The following is a 19912-nucleotide window of genomic DNA, read 5'->3' on the forward strand; positions in this document are numbered from 1 at the left end:
CATGAGTGGTCTATGCAAGTATTGTATTGACTGTTCTGTGGGCCCTACATCTAAAGGAGAACTCAGGGTATCCACTTAGGGCCTGGTGCTTGACTTAACAGCAGTGCATACAACTGGAATGATAGTTATTGTGGCAGTCAAGTAGTTGACTTCCAAACTTTTATAACTAATTCTTTATTTTTTTTCCCTTTAGGACATTGGTTTAGCCTATATAAATCACCTAGTGGAGAAAGGAGAGTATGACATGGCTGCTCGGTAACTTAGTATTAGATTTTCTTTGCTGGCTAAAGTGTGTCGGGGGGAGGGGGCACGAAACAAAAGCAAATTATTGATTCTGAAGTATTTTGTGATATTGATTTTCTATGTGTTCTGGAGTTTCTGAAGTTCCAAAACATACAGATGTATTACTGTTCCCTATATTTTCTTGCCTGTAGTGACTCAAAAGTTACTGTAAACTTTCTGAAGTTTAGCTAGAATTGAGGCATATATATTTTTGAAAGACAGCCTTGATTTTTCAAAGTCACACTAGATTTTCAAAACTAAGGTTTTCTTTGGATGTTGATAATCTAAGTTTATTAGTGTGTCATTACATGTAAGACCATCAGAAAATAATTTGTGGTTATGTGGGTGTAAACAAAAATGTCAAATATGGGTATCTAAAGTAAGGATCAGAAATTACCTGAGGTTTGTGTTTTCATGTATGTGTAAGCATAAGCATATCTTTTTAAGCGCTCGATTTTTCTCAGCTGAGATTTAAAAACTTCACTCATAAAGTTAATATGGCCCTAATCAATAAGGGTGAATGCATAGTAAGCAGTTAAGTCCTCTTGGATGTAACAAAATTGTAAGATCTGAAAGGAGGAATACCTGATATGCTCTGCTTGAAGCGATGGTTGCCAAAGTAAGTCACATTTGAAAGTGTCTGTATAGGGAGAAGAAAGAAAAAGGAATCCTTGCAGTAATGCTGTCACATTTGTATTATTCTATGTACCTACTTTTTGTTCTCTCCCCTTTCATCTTCCTTCCAGAAAGTGCCAGAAAATTCTTGGCAGAAACACAGAACTCTGGGAATTTGAAGTTTACAAGTTTAAAGAAATAGGTCAGCTTAAGGTAAGTTAATTTCTGTCTCTGCACTCAAGTAATTGGTATGCTGTATTTACCGTATGTTTTGACCAAGTATCTAAAGGCTTGCATTTAATCGCCATAGTGTGGTAGCAGGATGCAACGCTGCCCTTGAAATTCCTGCCCAGACCTCTAGTTGTACAGTTGTCTTTCAGATTGATGTGTATATGTTAACATGCCTCAGAACAGGGTTGGAGGCATAGCACATCCAGCTACTCAGCTACCTATTTTTAACTTGTTGACAGCCCCCAAGTAAAAGACCCACCCCTAAGGCCTTTACTTGCAAAGATGCTCACAGTTAAATGCATCTTTCCCATTTGCTTTTCACTTCCTTCCAGTATGTCCCGAAAAATCCTACCCAAACTCTTAAGGAAAATAGCCTCTGTGGGTGCCAGCCTTTCCTCAAAATCCAAGTACCTTGCAACAGAGCTTTTAAGCGTCAAAGAACAGTTAAATTGCAAAGCAACGAGGAAAACCTATGCTGTGTGCTAGAAATGGTGGCAAGAAAGAGGATCAGTCTGCCCTGTCTTGTGTTTTCCCTGGTCGCAAGCCAGCTACCATAACAGTACACGTTTAATGTGAGATTCTCAGTTAATAAATTGCCCAGGACATAAGGCTATAGCGCTGTCACTGCCAAACCAGTAGAAAACATTATGCACACTCCCTTTGGTAACACGTGTACATTTATTTCTGAATTTTATGTCTTCCTATTCAAACTCAATGAGCCAAAAAGGACATATTATTAAGATCTCACAGCATGCAGTCCCTTGCTAGTTTTAAGCTGTTTAATTCTGTTCAAAGAGCGAAAATGTTTCAGCATTACAGTTTTCAGAAATGTCTGGCTTTTGTTTTAGAGCCAGTCCAGTGCAAGAACAGTCTTGCCTTTTGTATGAGTTCTTAGTGGTTCGGTGCACTCTTTGCCACCTTGGAAGATGAAATCTCATGTTTCTCTCTCTTTATTTCAATCCAATAAAGGACCTGAGTGCAGGTACAGGTGAAATTTTGATACACTGCTTCTTAGTCCTTTTAGGTTTATTTTGTTTTTTAGATGCAAGTGTTTGGAATGGATGTTTTTCTTGTCTCCACTTATGTCATCCAGCAGACTGTAAAATATAAAAATATTTGCAGGTTTGCTGCAAAAACATCTCAGCTAAATTACTGCCTTTCTAAACAGTTGGTTGTTTTCAGCCCCTTGAAAGTGGACTTAGAAAAATATAAGATGCAGTCTGTTACATTATTCAGCTTCAAGTTGCAGTTCTAGATGATGCCTCTCTTATTTTACTATTTCAATTGCATATAACTTTTTCCCAAGTTCCTAAAGATACCTGAATATTATAAAGGATGAACTAAGTTAAGCCAAATCTAAATGAAGCCGTTGTTGTAATGCTTGGGGTCGCTTGTATGCTATTTGGAATTTTTACCTATTTACCCAACCAGCAGGTATTAAACACAGTAGTGTAACTGGGCTATGATGGCTTTAAGCCCTGATGAGGAGACTCTGTTTGAGATTTGGAGACAAGATGTATTTTGAAAGGGAATTTTTCTTAAAGAATTTGCAGTGCAGGTAAGTGGTTGCCTGAAATCTTGACGTTTCCAATCTAATGTGATTAGCCAATAGCTAAGGTGGTAGTAAAACTAAAGGTTTAAACTTCCCTTCCTGCAGAGGGACTAATTAGTGATACCCCAATGTGGGACGAGTGTCTTGTTTGTTTGCTTGTGGGTTTAGGGGGTTTTTGAGAGTTCTGTACTAAAAGGCCCTGTTTGGCTACCAGAGGCTGCATCTTGGTATCTTGATGTCTCTCCTCTCTTCAGTGAATGTCCTCTGGCAAACCTTGTTATGGTAGTTTCAAGATTTTAGAGCCTTGCAATAATCTGCTCCTCTCCTCCTCCAGTAGCGGTGGTTTGTGGAGTTACGTGTTAGTGCTCAAGTCACTTCAGTGTAAAATCCAATGTCTCAGCTCAAACAGCTGAGGAAGGTGGATTCAAAGGAAGATGCCAAACTCTATGAGTGCTGGCCGTTGTGGCATGAGGGATACACCCCATTCTGTTGACTCTGCTGTGACAGCAGTGACTTTCAGCAGGGGTGTAGAATGATCAGCTGGCAGCAGCAATGCTTTAATGACCAAAATGTTGGCTAGAGGACACATGAAGGACTTCACCTGACTGTGGTGGCCATAGCATAGAGCAGCATTATCCATACAGCCTCCTTCATCTCATAGGTATCCTCTGAGGAATAAATAATTGTGGTTTGGGCTTATTGGTGAAATGTTTTAGGCTATCCCATGTCAACTTTTATATGGGCTTTCTTGTGTATACCCTGTCCTTATACCTATTGATCAAAAGTCTGAAAGCAGGTCTTAAGAAAAAAAAAAAGAAAATATTTCTGTGTACAGTATGCTTTTTTTATTTAAAGTCACTTTCACCATGTGATTCGGGAATTGATACAAAGGCATCCTGATTCTGGAGCTTTTTTGTCTGACATCGCTCCTTAACTACTGTTTAAAAATAAAATAAGAAGAGTTTTTAACTTCCAGCATGGGTCTTAGTTCACCTTTGTGCCTAGGCTTAAAAATAACTTGGATGCTTCTCAGTCTTTATTGAGCACGGGGGCCAAACTGCAGGACGTGGTTGTGCTTTACCTTCAAAGCAGTGGGACTTGAGGCAGGAGAGATTTCCTTCCCGAGGCAGCCTGGCCCCCACGCAACGAGGCAGCTGCACTGCTCCTCAGCTCGCTCTGCGACCAAACCGCAGCCAAGAGTTGCAGCAAAGCCTGCCAGGTGAGGCTGTTCATTTAAGAGGTGGCAGGAAGGTAGAAAGTGGGAATGAAAACAGCCGTTGGAGAATGTCCTCTGCCTTCGAGTCTCCAGCTGATGTCCAGCCTGCTTTCTTTAGGGCTGGAAGAGGCTTTTTTATGAGGGGTCAGGAATATGATTCCCCAGGGCAGCTGGCAAGACTATGCCCTGAGTTAGCTATTAAATTCTGTGACAGACGGTAGGAGCTGATCTTGGCAGCATGCTACGTTGCGAAGTCTGCCCAAGCTCAAACAGCATGGGGAGAGAAGAGGTCTCCTGTGAGCAATGAACTTTTAATTTTTGCAAAGTCATTAACAATGCTTTTTTTATTGGTCTTTTATTTTTCCCTCCTTTTTCACCTACAGATGGAAGACTTCAATGAAATATGTAACTTAGGCAATTGTTTTGATTTAAATACTAGGAGAATTTGTTGTGAATAGTCATTGCTGTCTGTAAAACTGCAAAAAAAATTGATGTAGTGAGGCGTTATGTCTCCTGCTTTGTTCCAGCAACTTCAGTAACAAAATGCTACTGCACCAGGTGCCATTAGTGGGCAACAGGCAACATCTCTGAGTGTTTGGAGGAATTTCATCAGTGTTGGGCCTTCAGCTACGAACCCCAAAGTCCCAACACAGCTGGTAGCAGTAGGGTTTATTTTGGCAGGTGGTAATAACCTTGGCCTCTAGTTGCATGGAATAATAGTGCTAATAAGATGCTGTGCTGAAATTCCAGGGTATGAGCTGATTCATTGTGGCAGGTTCTTGTCTCCTGCCAGCCAGAATGCAATTCCTTAACACCTCCTGTAGAGCAACAGATCACACGCCTTCACCCTTTCCATGGAGAGATGTATTCTCAAATTAATTTTCATTTGGGTTCGTAAAAATAGCTGGCAAAACAGAACTCTTCATAAAATGTAGTGACCTCACAGTAAGTCTTAAATCAAAAGTACACATTTTTCAGCTAATGAATGCTTATACCTTTTTACAAGATGTAAGACCAAGACTGGACAAGATGGATTTTGAAAACTTTCTTCTTTTGAGGGGTCTTGTATGGGTTTTATTTTCTAAATGACTAACAGCAAATATTCTGACTTCTCTAAGTGTAATGACTGACTCTCCCATTCTAACTAGTACCTTACCACCTATCTTTCTAATGATAATTTCAGATAAGTAATACAATTCCAATGTGTGCAATCCTAAAGTAAATAACTTCAGGATACTGCTTACAAATATGAATATACAGCACTTCCAGGGTTTACCAAGAGCCATGTTTTGTGTGTAGCTTTGGTTTTTTTGTTTCACAATTCTTTTTTTCTATCATCAGTGTACCAGGATGTTACATGTCATTCACCTTCTGACACTTTGTTCTCTTTGGTCCTATAGGCAATTAGTCGTTACTTGCCCAGACGGGATCCAGTTTTGAAACCTCTGATCTATGAAATGGTCCTGCATGAGTTTTTGGAGAGTGACTACGAGGTACTGCAGCCTGACGTGTCGACATGTAATGGCTATTGCCAGCCAAACACCCTCAGCAATTTAGAATTCTGACAGCAAATTCTCTGTTATATTTGAACAGATCATCAATGGACAGTTCCACAATAATGAAAAGATTAAAAAGATGAATTTTGTTTTTTAGGATAATAAGTAGAACGTTCTTAAGAGTGCGCAAATACTGTGAGATGGGTTATTTATTATAAACACTGTTATGTTTAGTTTGTTTAATGTAGCATAAGTGGTTGAGGTGCTGCACAAAGCCTACAGCACCTGAAAGAGACTCAGCTTCATGAATCTTAATGACATTGCCCTAAGAAGGAAAATCTGTGTTCTGCACTGTGCACGTCTGTGGGCACGTAAAAGTGGCTTACAGGTGAAGCACAGCAGGTATCATCTCAGAGGCTTAGCTGAAGCTTTGATGTTTTGAAATGTTCCTTAGGCAGTTCTTTCTATTGCTGTTACAATCTCTTACACTTTTAGGGTTTTGCAACCCTGATAAAAGAGTGGCCTGGAGATCTCTACAACAACACAATCATAGTTCAAGCTGTAGTGGATCACCTGAAGAAAGATCCACAGAACAGGACTTTGCTACGAACACTTGCAGAATTGTAAGTACAATTTTAAACTGCTGTTGCAAAAAGTAAGCTTGAAATAGTGTACTGTAGTTGATAAATATTTGCCTAACTCTTAACAGAAATACCTGCTTTGCTGCAGTCTACAGCATATCGATGCTCTCTCCTCCACTCTGCTGATTGCACAGCTTAGCAATTCTTTTCCCTTCCTTACAGAGTGTACACTGAGTATGAAAGCAAAGAGTTTAGTTTAAGATTGGATTATCTGCTCCTCTTTCCAAAGCAAATAGCTAGCATTCTTCTTTATGCTGTCAGAGCAAGCCTCTTCTGTGAAGTGTGCATTTCAGAATTACCCATAGGAAAATAAAATGGTGTTTTTTCCCCACTATTTCAAAAGTAGTATATTTAGGTTTACTGCATGGCTGGAAATATGTGACTGGAAAATGTGCCAAAACTGATCTGGTTCTAGGCTATGTTTTTTAGCTCTGAAGAGAGTTCCAATTAGTTTCCAAAAATAGAAAAACTAGTGTTTTGTGTGGCTTCCCCTGTGGTCTGAAAACGGGAAAATGAAAATGCAGAGAACCACAGGTCAGAACACAAATGCGGTGGCTGGTATAAACAGAGTTGAAATTAGTGTTACCCAGTGTTTTATTTTCCTTTAACAAAAATTAATCACAGCAACTATTTAGATATTTATCAAATCAAGTAGCATCCTAACAAGCTTTATATCCTAGAGTATATTTATATTTTCCCTCACAGGTGGTTTTCCTACACTTAGATATGTAAGATCACATGTATTATAACATTGTTTTTTATCAGGTATACTTACGACCAGCGCTATGGCAGAGCCTTAGAAATTTACCTAACTTTGAGGCACAAAGACGTCTTCCAGTTGATCCACAAGCACAATCTTTTCAGTTCTATCAGAGACAAAATTGTTCTGCTCATGGATTTTGATTCAGAGGTATGGTGATCCTAATGATTTTATATTCACTTTCCACTAGAGATATTTTAACAGATTAAAAATAGATGAGCTAAAGATAGTGTTAAGGCAGAGAGTGTGTTTGCTGTGTCTGGATACATTCTGATGTAAGGAAGATGACATTTGCCTAGACTGCAAAATAATTGACCCAAGGATGATTTTTTTCCTTTGTATTTCCATTTGAGTATCACTCATAGTGAGAAGAGTGCCAGATCTGAGATCATTGTTGTGATTCTCAAGTAGACTTTCACCACAATATTCTTTTTGCATTTCTAATCAAATAATGCTATTAATAAGCCAAAGGAAGAAGGCAGTGAATTTATTGTGAGGTGTATGTTAAATATACTTGCAACTTCTCTTTCACTGCAGTCAATTAATCTGCTTCTGAAAGTTTGCAAGGTTATTAACCTAAATTCCAAAAATCAAGAAGTGTGCATTTTGTGCTGAATTCAATCTTCTTTCTTCTCAGTTGGCTATAAAACCTCAGCAAATGAGTTTTGGTATGATCCTTGGGGGGAAACCAAGTAGATCTGCTCTTTTTTCATTGCAGTGGTTGTTTAAGCACTGGAGTTAAAATATGGAGCCATCTCTACCAAAGATGATCAGCTTTGGTACGCTCATTCTAAACTACATGGGGGGAAAAAGAGTATAATTCGTTTTTATTAAATAGAGTAAATCGTATCAATCTGTGGTTTTGCATTTTTTGAATGTGAAGCAAAGTTTGCTCATGTAAGAGGAAGCAGAACTGGAATCCCAGTGGCCACTCTGCTTACATGGTCTTATCTGCTTCTGTTACAGTACTGGTGTGCAGATAGTTTGGGGGAATCCAGTTGTAAGGCAAGTTGGGTCGTGTGTTTCTTATACAGCCGTCACCCTGCAGTTCCATTTTGCAATGGGACAAATAGTATTTCTACGTCATTTGACAGTGACTGCCTGTGACCCATGGTTCGATGGGTGTACTTCACCTGCAATATAAGTGCACAGTATTGATTGCTATTAGTGTGGAAACTTAGGAGAAGTATTCTGAAAGAATACATGATGTGTTCTTTTGTAATGCTGTGCTATCGGGGAATGCTGATGTTATGCAAACTGCTCTCTGAATTACTGTTGCTGAAAAGAGTACGTCTGCAATATCTATCTGACACCCATCAGTGAACAAGCATAATACTATATAGAGTGTGAGAAAATGTGTGTACCTGTTTCATAACTGGGTTCTCTTTCTTTACTTTAGAAAGCAGTAGACATGCTTTTGGATAACGAAGATAAAATTTCCGTAAGTATTACAAGTTCATGGCATGCCAGTCCAATGCTTGCTTGTATTACCCATCCTTTCAGTCCTGTAAACATGCTGTTCATCACATGTTTGCTCATCTCTTGGGTTTTGTTTGTTTTCTTTCAGATTGACAGAGTCGTTGAAGAATTAGAAAACAGGCCTGAGCTACAGCATGTGGTAAATATTTCTATATTCTGTTGCTTTCAAGTTGAGCTGAATAAACCCTTCGCTGGGCATATCTTTTACAGATGTGGTTATCCTGTCAAAGCGCACATGACACTGAAATGTCATAAATCATCAGAGCCAGAGTGGCTACTTTTGCTAATCCATTTTTTAACATGGCCATAGCATTTTTTACAATAGTAAAATAATTTTAAAATGTGTACCTGTGAGAATTTCGTAACATACTGCTTACTTGTTAACATACCATGAGGTACTCATTATGGCATTGCAGACACTTGTCTTCTCTGGTCAATTACTTCTTGCTTGTATCCCTCCTCTTTCCCTACACAAAAATGGGGTTGGATGGTGGGTGCAACTCTGAAGCACATTTTGCTGATCCATAGAGACAGTGAACTGCTTTTCTTTCTAGAGCTGTAACTTCCATACGCTGCAGGAATGTTCTTGTTTGTGCAGAGTTATAGTATCACTGTAAGGCCATGGCTCCACATTGCTATTCCAAAAGCACCTCTTCGGTTTGAATGTGCTGTCAGTGGAATACGTAATGTGTAACTGTGGGCTTGGTCTGTATTAGTGAGGGAAGTTTAACTTGCTGCTGGGTACAGGTGTGGCTCAGGGCATCAATCTGGTGGAGAGCAGGTTTATGTGTTAGAGATCTGATAATAGGAAGCAGCTCTATGAAGTGTGCAGCCTGCAGCCCAGGAGCTTTGCAGAGACGACTGACTGTCAGTTTGTGGAAGGGATGCATTAGTTTCAAAGTGTGAAGCCTACTTCCCTTTGAATAAAAGTGACCCTCATGATTATTCTCAAGGCTTTTTTGTGCTCATCTAGGGAGGAAGGAGCTTTTCCATAGTATCTATACTTCAAGGTGCTTTGGTTAAAACATTTCATGTGGTAAAAATTTGATCTATAGTTATCTGCAATGATCAAGCATATCTAGATAACCAAAATGTTTTATTTGACATATTTCTCTGAAGTTTTACATAAAATTCAAAATCCAGTAGCTTCTTCAAATGTTAAAGAACAGTTACTTAAGTGTAGCTGAAAACCTGTTTTACGGAGCTGGTTTTGGAGATTGCTGTGATGAGTGTACTTCAGAAAAATATAGTTAGTCCTTTGTATCAGGATTTAATCTCTGTGCCTTTTAGTATGTTAGCATATTCCTGAGGAAATTAGGAGGGTTTTTTTACTGGTGGAGAATGAATAATATTGTATAAGCGATTTTGAGTTCCGATTCTCTTTTTTGATTCCTAGTATTTGCACAAGCTCTTTAAAAGAGACCACCATAAAGGCCAACGATATCATGAGAAACAGATCAGCCTTTATGCTGAATATGATCGTCCAAACTTACTACCATTTCTCAGAGACAGCACGCACTGTCCACTAGAGAAGGTAAGCCCCCAAAATCTAAAACACAGATCCTCGATTTTTATGTCTGTAGCTTGTAGTGTTGTGAATTTGTAACTGGGTGTGGTACTGCCCTCTGCTGCCGAAAGGAGGGATCCTTTGAGTTTGTGACCATCACATGCAGAAGTTTGGTTTGCAGAGCTGGCTGACAGCTGAGACCTTCCTCTCAGCTCACAGGGCAGGAATTGGTGGGGATTTTTAATGCAGAAGTTCTGAATTCACACTTGATGCGTACCTACAGCATATCTACTCATCAGTGCCTGGCCTGACTGAGCAGCACGTTGTGGCTGCAAGAAATCAACAATCATTTTGCCAAATCTAGGACTAGTCACTGTTAGATCTTGAAAAATGAGTAGCTGTAACTGGAGTTTTTCTAACTTTGTATTCTAATGTCTTAGTTGCTTTCAAATAATATGCACGATATAACAGTTGCTGAACTAGCAGAGCTAAAAGTATTCTGTCTTTATACTTCCACCAGTAGACTTGGAACTTTACAGAATACCATCTTTCCACCTTCTTTAACCTTTCTACATTTTCCTTCCTTTCACATTCTTGTCAAATTAAAATAAATAAATAAATAAAGTTAAGGGCAGTCTTGGGTTTTTTTCCCCTGCTTGAATTCAAGTGAATCGAATGGAAATTTCAGTTTTCCTTTTTAGTTGGGCCAGTATTTTATTATTTCTGTTTGTTGCTGTTAATGGCTGAGCAGAGCAGACTCTGTGAAAGGATGCCTCTCTGTATGCAGCAATAATGATGACAGCAGTATTTTTAAATGTTATGCTGAATATCGCATTTTACGTGGTAGACATTTTAAAGAGAACTAGTATTGTTCCTGGCACCTCTCTTATTTTGTCAACTTTACTATGCAGCAGCAGGAAACAACTGCAAAATACTTTGTTAGGATTGCAGGCTTGGTCTTTGTTGAAACTGTCACATGAAACTAGGTTGTCTCAATGATCTTTTTAGGCAATGAGCCTGAGAGGTTTCCAGCCAGAGACTTTTTGTCTACAATGTTTGGTTTTAACTCTCTGATTCTCTCTGAGTTTTTTGCCTTATGTATTATTTGCGTGGTCACGGTTTTATGTATAAAACTTTACCTGCACTTTTTTTTTTTCTTTTGGTGCAAATTGGTTTTAGTTATTGTAGATCCAGCCACCTATCTTCAGTGATGGGTGGTGCAGAACAGTGCTGTGTGTAAATGATGCAAGCACATTGCTGACACTGCTTTGCTGAAGTTATGGGCTGTGAGCAAAAGTATGTCAGAGACCTGTGAACCTTTGGAAGGTCTGGTGCAATAATCACCAAAGTCAGAGAAAAGGATGTTAGAAAAAGCGTCGTTCTAACCTTACATTAAAATGTTAATATGTTTCAGTAAGAAGCTAAAGAAGTGAGGAAAGATGTCAACACTGTATAAAACTTAGTTGAATTTACTGTCACTGCTAATTCTGTAATTATACTTCTTACCATTCATATCATATAGTAACACTTTTTGCCACATACAAATCTTTGTTCTAAGGAAATAAGGGGACCAAGAATTTCCCAGTTACCAGTATTTTAAGTTCCTGTTAAGCAGATTCCAGTGCAGTGTATAAACTACAAAAAGCAATGATATTTGAACAAATTCATGCTCATTATTGCTTTAAAGAAATTATAAACCTGGCAGGAAGAAATAATTCTTGTTCTTTAAAAGTAAGCCACTTTTATTTAAGTGCAGTTCAGCAAATGTTTTATAAAATGAACTGAAAGAGAAGTATGAATGTTCCATGTTTTCCTCTAGAGGGAGCATGACAGTCAAGAAATATGCAGCATCCAGAATTACTGAATACCTGGTACTTTGTAGTTTAACTTCTAAGCGGAGAGAAAAAAGTCTTGTCAGCTGTGTTTATAACTTATTAGTATTATTCATACCTTCATTCCCCTGACGTAGCTGGTTGGTAATTCACTTACACTTACTCCGAAATTCATTGCCCATACCTCTAATCTTCATAGTAACCCATCTGAAATAATTCGAGAATGGAAGGAAAAGTTAATTCCTACCTACATCTCTAGCTATAGCTGTATCTTATGCATTTATAGTTTTGATTTCCAAGTATGAAAGTTTCTATCGGTGAACAGTTGTCTTCACAGGAATGCTGTGAATCTTGAATTTGATTTCTGCTTCCAAATTGAAAATGGACATGGCATTGTTTATGGCATACCAGCCCTGCCAATTTTCTTTTACTAAAAACTTGTTGGTAATCAGTTTGGTAGTTTTGGTGATTGTGCTAAGTGTTTTTCAACTACACTCAGATTCTGTAACTGCTTATGGTATTTAGCCCTCAGGTCTTTAAACCAACTTTACAAGAAATGCTTCCTTCTTATTCTTTCATATTTGCACTAGATTATTTTTGTATTGTCTTCTTGGAGGTCACTGGTACAAAATTTGGAGGGCACTCTACCTCCCAAAACCATTCTGGTTATCCTGAGGAGATCTACAGTCTTGTGTTAGGAATAAATGTCAAGCAGACCTCCATCACTACAAACCTTGTAAGTCCACCCACAGGAAGCAAGTCTGACAGCAGATAACCTTAATGCTTTTGGACTAACCAACTTTTGGAAGCAGAAGAAAGAAGTTGCCAGTAGATTTAAAGGTAGAGATTGGCATAATCCAGACTGAAATACCTGTCTTGTCCCCAGATTTATTTAATCTTGGAGAAAAATAAAAAAAATGCCATGGAGTTTCTTCTCTTAATTAATGCCAGAGGACCTGACAGTGCATATTAAGGGAGCTCTATTCCTGTCAAAATGAGTAATGCAACTTCATGGAAAAATATCTTTAAGCCTCTTGCAGCATTTGTGATCAATAAAATATCATGTTACATGGTTCCCTGTATTCTCTTTCCTTCCCCCCTTCCCTTAAATTCAAGGCTCTTGAGATCTGCCAACAGAGGAACTTTGTAGAAGAGACAGTCTATCTTCTAAGTAAGTAACACTCAATGTGATAAATTACAACATGCTTTTAATCTTGTCATAAAGTTTATGCTGCGAAAATATATGATGTATTGTCTAACATCGTTTAACACTCTTTCCCAGAGACAAAGTTGACATGCAGTCAGTACAACTGAATAACATGATTTAGAAAATAAAACAAAGCACTGGATTATTCATGTGATGTCTTAACTCCATATATTGTGTTACTGCATTTCTGATTTGATTCTTCTGGGGTTTTGGAGGTGTTGGGGGGCTATGGGGAACAGGTTGGGGGGCAGATATTTTTGAGACAATCTCTAAGTGGAGAGTAATACTGTCAGTTTGAAGAGAGGGGAGAAAAATGCTTTATTCTGAATACTTCTCAGAAGCTTAGTATTATCTTTTGCTGAGGTGGAAGATTTGCTTATGTTGCCTTTTTTCTTTTTCCTTTTCTCTTTTTTAAATAAAATTAATTGTAAATTAACTCCTCCAGCAGGCCAAGGAATCTACCTCTGAATGGGAGGCATTGTAAGACTTAAGATTTTTATGTATGTTTATGTATTAGTCATGAACAGAATGGAAAGTGGTTTTTTAATCAATGTTTTAGTAAGAAGAATGTTTTGTGGACCGTTTGAGAGCAAAGTAGGATTTACTCATTAATTTATAGAAAGAATAGTTAGCGTTTCTACTACTTCTTCCTCTTCCCTCCTCTCATTTTCCATGGGTGTAAGCTGTGCTATACTTAACTGCAAATTAAGAGTGCCCATGTGGGCTCTTAAAGCGGGCATTTCACGTCATAGTTCACATGCATACACATACACACAGTCCCCCTTACGTTAGATGTTGCTGCAGTTCAGAACCCCTAATATGACCCAACACATCCTCAAGAAAGGCTCCAGGTCCCAGTGCTCCAAGTGCTTATTTAGATTATACTGATTGCTCTGGGGTTTGTGTTCCTACATCAGATTAGATTAGATAGATTTGCTTTTGGTTGAATTAGTCTGAGGCAACTTCACACTTATAAAATTTATATTGAAAGACCTTCTTAAAGCACTGAGCATTGATAAGCGTTTAGGATTTATAATCTACTTATTTTTGACTCCTAGGCAGAATGGGTAATAGCCGCAGTGCCTTGAAGATGATAATGGAAGAATTGCAAGATGTAGATAAAGCTATTGAATTTGCCAAGGAACAAGATGATGGAGAACTTTGGGAAGACCTCATTTTATATTCTATTGACAAACCACGTAAGTGGGATAGTTTCGCAGAAGCCTTGCATGTGTATTTTTTTGTGGAATGCTACTGCAGTTAAAGGATTGAATTATCCACGTGCATGTTAGCATGTTAGAGAAGGTGCTTATGGATGGCCAGGGAGGTGTTCTGGTTTGTGGAGCACAACATAGCTGTCCTCCTGTGAATAAAAACTTCCAGTAAGGCAATGTGTGGGCATGCTACAGAATGAGTGCTTAGGGATTTAACGTTTGATTAAGTTCTACATAGTTATGTCCTTAATGACAAATCAAGGGGAGAATGGTGTTTTTAATTTGGCAGAATGAGGCTTTATTTTTAGACAGCCTCAAAATACAGTCTGCAGGCGTGATGAAGATGTTGTGTAGTGTGTTTATTGCAGCTACTTCTCTTTGAAATTCTGAAAACGAAGAAAGAACATACACCTTTCTGCCCCTCAGTAGAATATCTAATTTGTTTTGTTTCTGTGGCCCAAAGGTAAGATCTGTAACAATGAGTGAATTTTGTCTTTCATCCATTATATGAATAGCTACTACAGTTTAGAGTTTAGATGGACTCAAAAGCTGTCAGAATCTCATAAGCAACATCAGTTTTGTTCAGGAAGCAGATCCAGAGGAGTTCATAGGACTGAGAAAATAAGGAATTATTTCAACTATCTACTCCATTAGTTTTGCAGCCTCTTCTGGGCTTTAAATCAAGGCTTTAAAGTCTCTCTTGGGATCTTTTTTCTGAAGCATTGAATGTCATGTAGGATTAGTGTCAGAATACAAATCTTTTCATCCCTTTGCCACTAATTCTGACAGGAAGAAGCAACCAAAATCTGTTACTCCTTTAGAAGAATGGCATTCTCAACTTACCCATACTTAAATGCAGTGCATCACTAAAAGTGATGCTACAATTACTGATATCTTTAGAGCAAAAGGGATTCAAACCATATAGAATTCTCTCAGTTCCATCTGCCCATGTGCAGAGCAAATCCACTGATAGTCCTTAGTTTTGGGGTCTGAAGAAACACAGCCTTGAGGTTCATTCTTCTAGTGTTTCACTTAGGCAGGTGCACTTCAAAAAGCAAAAGACTTCTTTTGTGTCACTCTCACCAATGTTTAGAAACATGTTGGAGTTAGGTTAAGTGCTTGAAAAGTTGTTTTTAAACCCTGGAACTGGGAATGGAGTAGTCACATAATGTAGTTAATTTTCTGGCTCTATTTGCTCGAGTGCCCTTTTTATTGAATTGAAATGCATTATTTACTTGTGGATTTGTGCTGGATACTCTGTTACCCCTTTTCTGAATACCTTAGACCTTCTGTGACTTGCCAAACTGTATCTTCCTCTCTTCCCCAAAGCCCTGTATTCAAGTAAATAACAGCTGCAAGAAATGTATGAAGGCTATATAAAAGAGGCTTAGTGTTACTGCGTAGTAGAGAACTGTCATAGAATCAGCCAAAGCCTGCAGCTTGTCACCAAAGCATCCTTTAATCAGGTATTTTGCTAGATTTCTTTCTTAATTCCTTTGCCTCTTGGTTTTCACAGCTTTTATTACTGGTTTGTTGAACAATATTGGAACCCACGTTGATCCCATTCTTTTGATCCACCGCATTAAGGAAGGCATGGAGATTCCTAATTTGAGAGACTCACTAGTGAAAATTCTTCAGGACTACAACTTGCAGGTGAATGTTGTGTTCTTCCTGTGATTCTCATTTTCAGAGAGACAGCAAAACCGCTTTGCCACTGAACAGCACGAGAAATGGCTATCATGAAGGTTTGTTCATTTTGTTCAGACATCTGTCATTGGCACTGTGGGTTGGTACAGAACTATGACAAAAAGGGTAGAAATTTGTCAAGACAAATAGTCTCTTCTCTTGATGGCTTCTAGCACTTCTAAATCTCTACCATGCTATCATAAGCCTGGTGGCTAAGTAGAACTGGAAGGATCTTGGATGATTCAGACTATTTTTATACTGTCTGACTGTCTAATATTGGAAAGTCTCATGACCAGTACTTTTCATTCTGTTTCATATATGAGGAGCACTCACTAAAACATTCACCAGGTATTAGAGCCGTATGTTGAGTGTCATACTAATTAAAGGAAGATGATCTTTAAAAATCAAATTCGTATCTGTTGTGCAGAATGTGGTGACGTCTATGCATTTAAAAAAAAAAAAAGAACTGCTCATTGTATTGTGGGACTTCTTATCCCAGCATAATTATACAGATATGTGCAGTTCCCTACATGAATGGTTCTGATGGGTGTTTCTAAGAAGTTACAAGAAGCGTGCCCTTCAATGTTCCTGAAAGTAACAACAGAGTGTGTTGCATTGCATACTTTAAATCTCCCTGCTACCAAAGGAGGCCCAAACTTGAGTTCTCTGTGATGCTGCTCTGCACCTTTCTATTGAGAGACATAAGGGTATAGAGCAGTTTGAATGCCTCGGTGTGGGTGTGCGGAGTCCCAAGAAAACGTAGCCTAGAAAGCAGCTGAAACTCCAACTTTCTGAACCTCATAAACATTTGTTTCCCATCTGCTATTAGTCTTTGGACATCTCTAGCAAATAGATGTCCAATAGATGGGCTTGACAGTTTTCAGTAAGGTCGTGGTTGGTCTCTTACCAGGCCAAATAAAGCTTGTATCTGCTAGAGCCTTCAGTGATGTCAGAAGGCCTTTAAAAAAGGCAGGGTTTAAGCCTTTCAAAGGCTTTTCCATTATTTTATTATCATAGGGGCTTTAGATTATGACTTTTCACTTTGTAACATTACTTTCAGTTTTTAATTGAATTCATGAGATACTAATATCCTTCCAAACTGATACTAGCTAAATAGCATGCTGCATTTGAACAGTTGCACTTTTATCTTGTTGCTGTCAATACCCTGCTCCTTGCACTGCTGATCCTCCTGTTCCTGCATTCTCTTGAAATCAAAATGTAATTTTTGGTGTGTCTGCAGGCAGACTGAGAAAGTGCTGTGTGCATAGCTGCAGCTTTACACGTATGCAAAGTATATTGCGTGGCTTCAGACAAAGCTGATGACATCATTTGGTCATGTTTTGAGGGGGGGAAGAATCATTTTGTCTTCAAATACCTTTTAACAAAATTACTTTGGGATTAAAAGTATGTATTTAACCTTCAGAATGATAGCTGAAGTTATTTGCTGTTAGCATTGAAATGCTTCATGGATTTCAGATTAATTCATTTCGAAGTAGATTTGGATAGCTCTAGGGCTAAAATTTAGATCTCATAGGAATAATAGAAATTGTGCTTGTCTTGCTTGTATGATAGCAAAACAATATAGCCAAAAAAAAAGGGGGGGGGGGACGGACTATTTTTATTTAGAGAAATGTAAGCTATAGCTTAAAATAAGACTGTTCCTGAAGTGTTACAGGCGATGTACAGTGCACTGTTTATGAACAGATGGTGTGTCTACACTGAAATTTGGATATGCAATCGCAGCTCTTGCACACTCACCTAAGTAGCTTTAGATTGGCAAGCTCCAATTTTATATAGCAGGACTGTTTCTGCATTCAGTGTAAGCTTCAGGACATGGCTGGAACTTCAAGTGTCGTAAGTGGCCTCTCATCGCTGAGGGCAATTCTGCCCTAGCTTCATCATTACTGCTGCCTCATATAGCTTTTTAAAGCTAGCCTTTCGTGTGTTTGCATGATGCCTGGTCACACCTTCGCATCATGTTGTTTAGGTTCATGGTGAGACGTCCATGTCCTCTATTCTGGCCTGGCACAACTCTTTGGATTTTGGTAAAAACTTCCTGATTTGTATCACCTAACATACCAGACATTTTGAACTCATACAGAAGCCCAAATTTCACTGGCTAGGACTTTCTGTAATTTCATCTCTTTGAATCTCAAGCTCTGTATGCTGGTAAGTTTTATTGTTCCCATTTTCAAAGGCAAAAAAAAAAATCTTGTGTCAAGATCCACAAAGGAGGCATGCAGGTGAATTTAGAACCTGTTGCTTGGCTTGCAAGTCACTGCCTGAAGTGAAAGCTATGCTGATCTTTTCATAATGTTGGTTCCCCAAAAGGTATTAGAGCTTTGCCATTATATTTAATTGTGGCCTCCTTTTGCAAGCCCTGATAAGATTGTTTTATGCTTATGTAAGTATGTGGATGCAAATTTCCTGTTATGCTCCTAAATTTCCATGGCAGTAAACTCTACATTAGATGTGATTTGAAATATGAGTAGGAGCTAAAAGCAGTGCCTTTGACAGACTTTGTCTTTTTGAAAACAATTCTTTACATCTCAGCAAAACCAAGTGAATCAAATTTGAGTGGCTGCCAAAGCATGTCATATGTGGCTTACAGTGTGCATTAGAGAATCCGACAAGGAAGTCTACTAATGCAACAAAATTTGTTATTTTTTTTTTAATCTGGGATCTTCCCTGAATAATTTATGTTTTTATTAATGTTGGCATGTTGCAGACTAATTGCTTCACTTTAACAAATTACCACCTGTTAGATGAACCACTGCAGCTGTTCTATGTACTACTCTAAGCTCACCTCAGCTCTAAAGTAATGTGGTTAACTTACACCTTTGAAAAGGAGTTAGTATCTGTTCACTACCAACCAACCAAGCATGGCACTAAGATAGAATTAGGTATTCTGTTGGGTAAAAATAAAATGTAGATCACATGAGACTTTGTTCTTAGGCTGCAGCTTCAATTAAGTACTACTAATTTGCTTTTGCTCTGGCATTACAGCTCTGCTTTAGAAGTAGGGATCTATTAAGATGCCTTATTATTCTTCAAGAATACCCATTTTTATTTTCCAGTTTCAGGAAATGCAGTTCTGCCATGAACTCAAAACTGAGCACACTCTTAAGTATTCTCCTAAGCAGGAAAAGATTTAAGTACTCATTTAAGTGTATTTCTGAATTGGGATTAAAACTCCAAGTGATTTTGTTTGTTTGTTTTTTCCCTCCTGAGGATCATTTATTATAATGTTTTCTCTTTGTCATCATCTGAGATAATGTATGATAATGTAGTACATAATCGAGTGACACTGATTTATTGTAGTGATGAAAGCTTATTTACTGCTGAAATAATACTGATTTTAGGGTGTATATGCAGTAACATTCATAGACAACAAAGTTACGAGGACATAGGCAACAAAGACAAAGTTATAGTTGTCTGAATTTTAGCAGGAGTATTTATCAAGTAAAGTGTAGTCTAAAACTTGTTCGTTGTATTTTATATCTTAACTCCTGAAACCTAGTTCTTTGGTGCCATAAATTTATAGATAAAATTGACCACACACTACTTCCTTTGAATTTATAAACTCCTGAAGATGTGTTGTCTAAAGGAGAAACCTGCTTATTTATTAGAAATGACACATTCCTAGCACATTTTTTTTATTTAATGGAAAATAAATCACCATTCTTCCGACAACATTTTCAACATAACTAAATACCATTCAAATCTATGGCAAGCTAACCAAATTGAGTCAAGCCATATTGATACCCTGACAAAAGTTTAATAATTTTCATCTTTACTGCTTGCATTTAAAAGTGCTTTCAAAGACACAGAATCAAAACTCAACTTTATCTCCATACAACTGAAAAATTGTTGTCAGTGTAACTTTAATTTGGTTCCCACACATGGACATTGCTTCTCTGAGACTCATACAGAACCTCTGTTCCCATTAGGAATTTAACAATTTTTAAAAACTCCCTTAGCCAACACAGTTAGGGCAGTGAAGCTATTATTTGAAAATTGTAGCAAAATCGGCATTTACTAGTATTGCTATGTAAAATATAAATTCAAACTATTATTTTTTTTCAGTGAAACCAGTGCTACTAATGTTGTTTTTATACAACTTTTTTGGACTGAAACTCATCAGTGGTACAGTGATTTGATCTTAACAAAGACCTTCTTTCTCAAATGTACTGT

The 19912-nt window shown here is 38.1% G+C and overlaps 1 protein-coding gene across 6 annotated transcripts in view; it reads left to right on the forward strand.

Moving 5' to 3' along the window:
- Positions 1-19912, forward strand: part of VPS41 (VPS41 subunit of HOPS complex) — a 110043-nt gene that overhangs the window by 81279 nt on the left and 8852 nt on the right. For all 6 annotated transcript variants that reach the window (XM_069769763.1, XM_069769772.1, XM_069769753.1 and 3 more), the window contains exons 15-25: positions 194-255; positions 1029-1110; positions 5297-5389; positions 5888-6015; positions 6799-6943; positions 8193-8234; positions 8361-8411; positions 9669-9806; positions 12728-12782; positions 13877-14017; positions 15549-15685. In XM_069769763.1, coding sequence (XP_069625864.1) covers positions 194-255; positions 1029-1110; positions 5297-5389; positions 5888-6015; positions 6799-6943; positions 8193-8234; positions 8361-8411; positions 9669-9806; positions 12728-12782; positions 13877-14017; positions 15549-15685 — 1074 coding nt within the window. The remainder of the gene's footprint in view (positions 1-193; positions 256-1028; positions 1111-5296; positions 5390-5887; positions 6016-6798; positions 6944-8192; positions 8235-8360; positions 8412-9668; positions 9807-12727; positions 12783-13876; positions 14018-15548; positions 15686-19912) is intronic.

Source organism: Haliaeetus albicilla, chromosome 2 (assembly GCF_947461875.1).
Source record: "Haliaeetus albicilla chromosome 2, bHalAlb1.1, whole genome shotgun sequence".
NCBI classification, from domain to species: Eukaryota; Metazoa; Chordata; class Aves; order Accipitriformes; family Accipitridae; genus Haliaeetus; species Haliaeetus albicilla.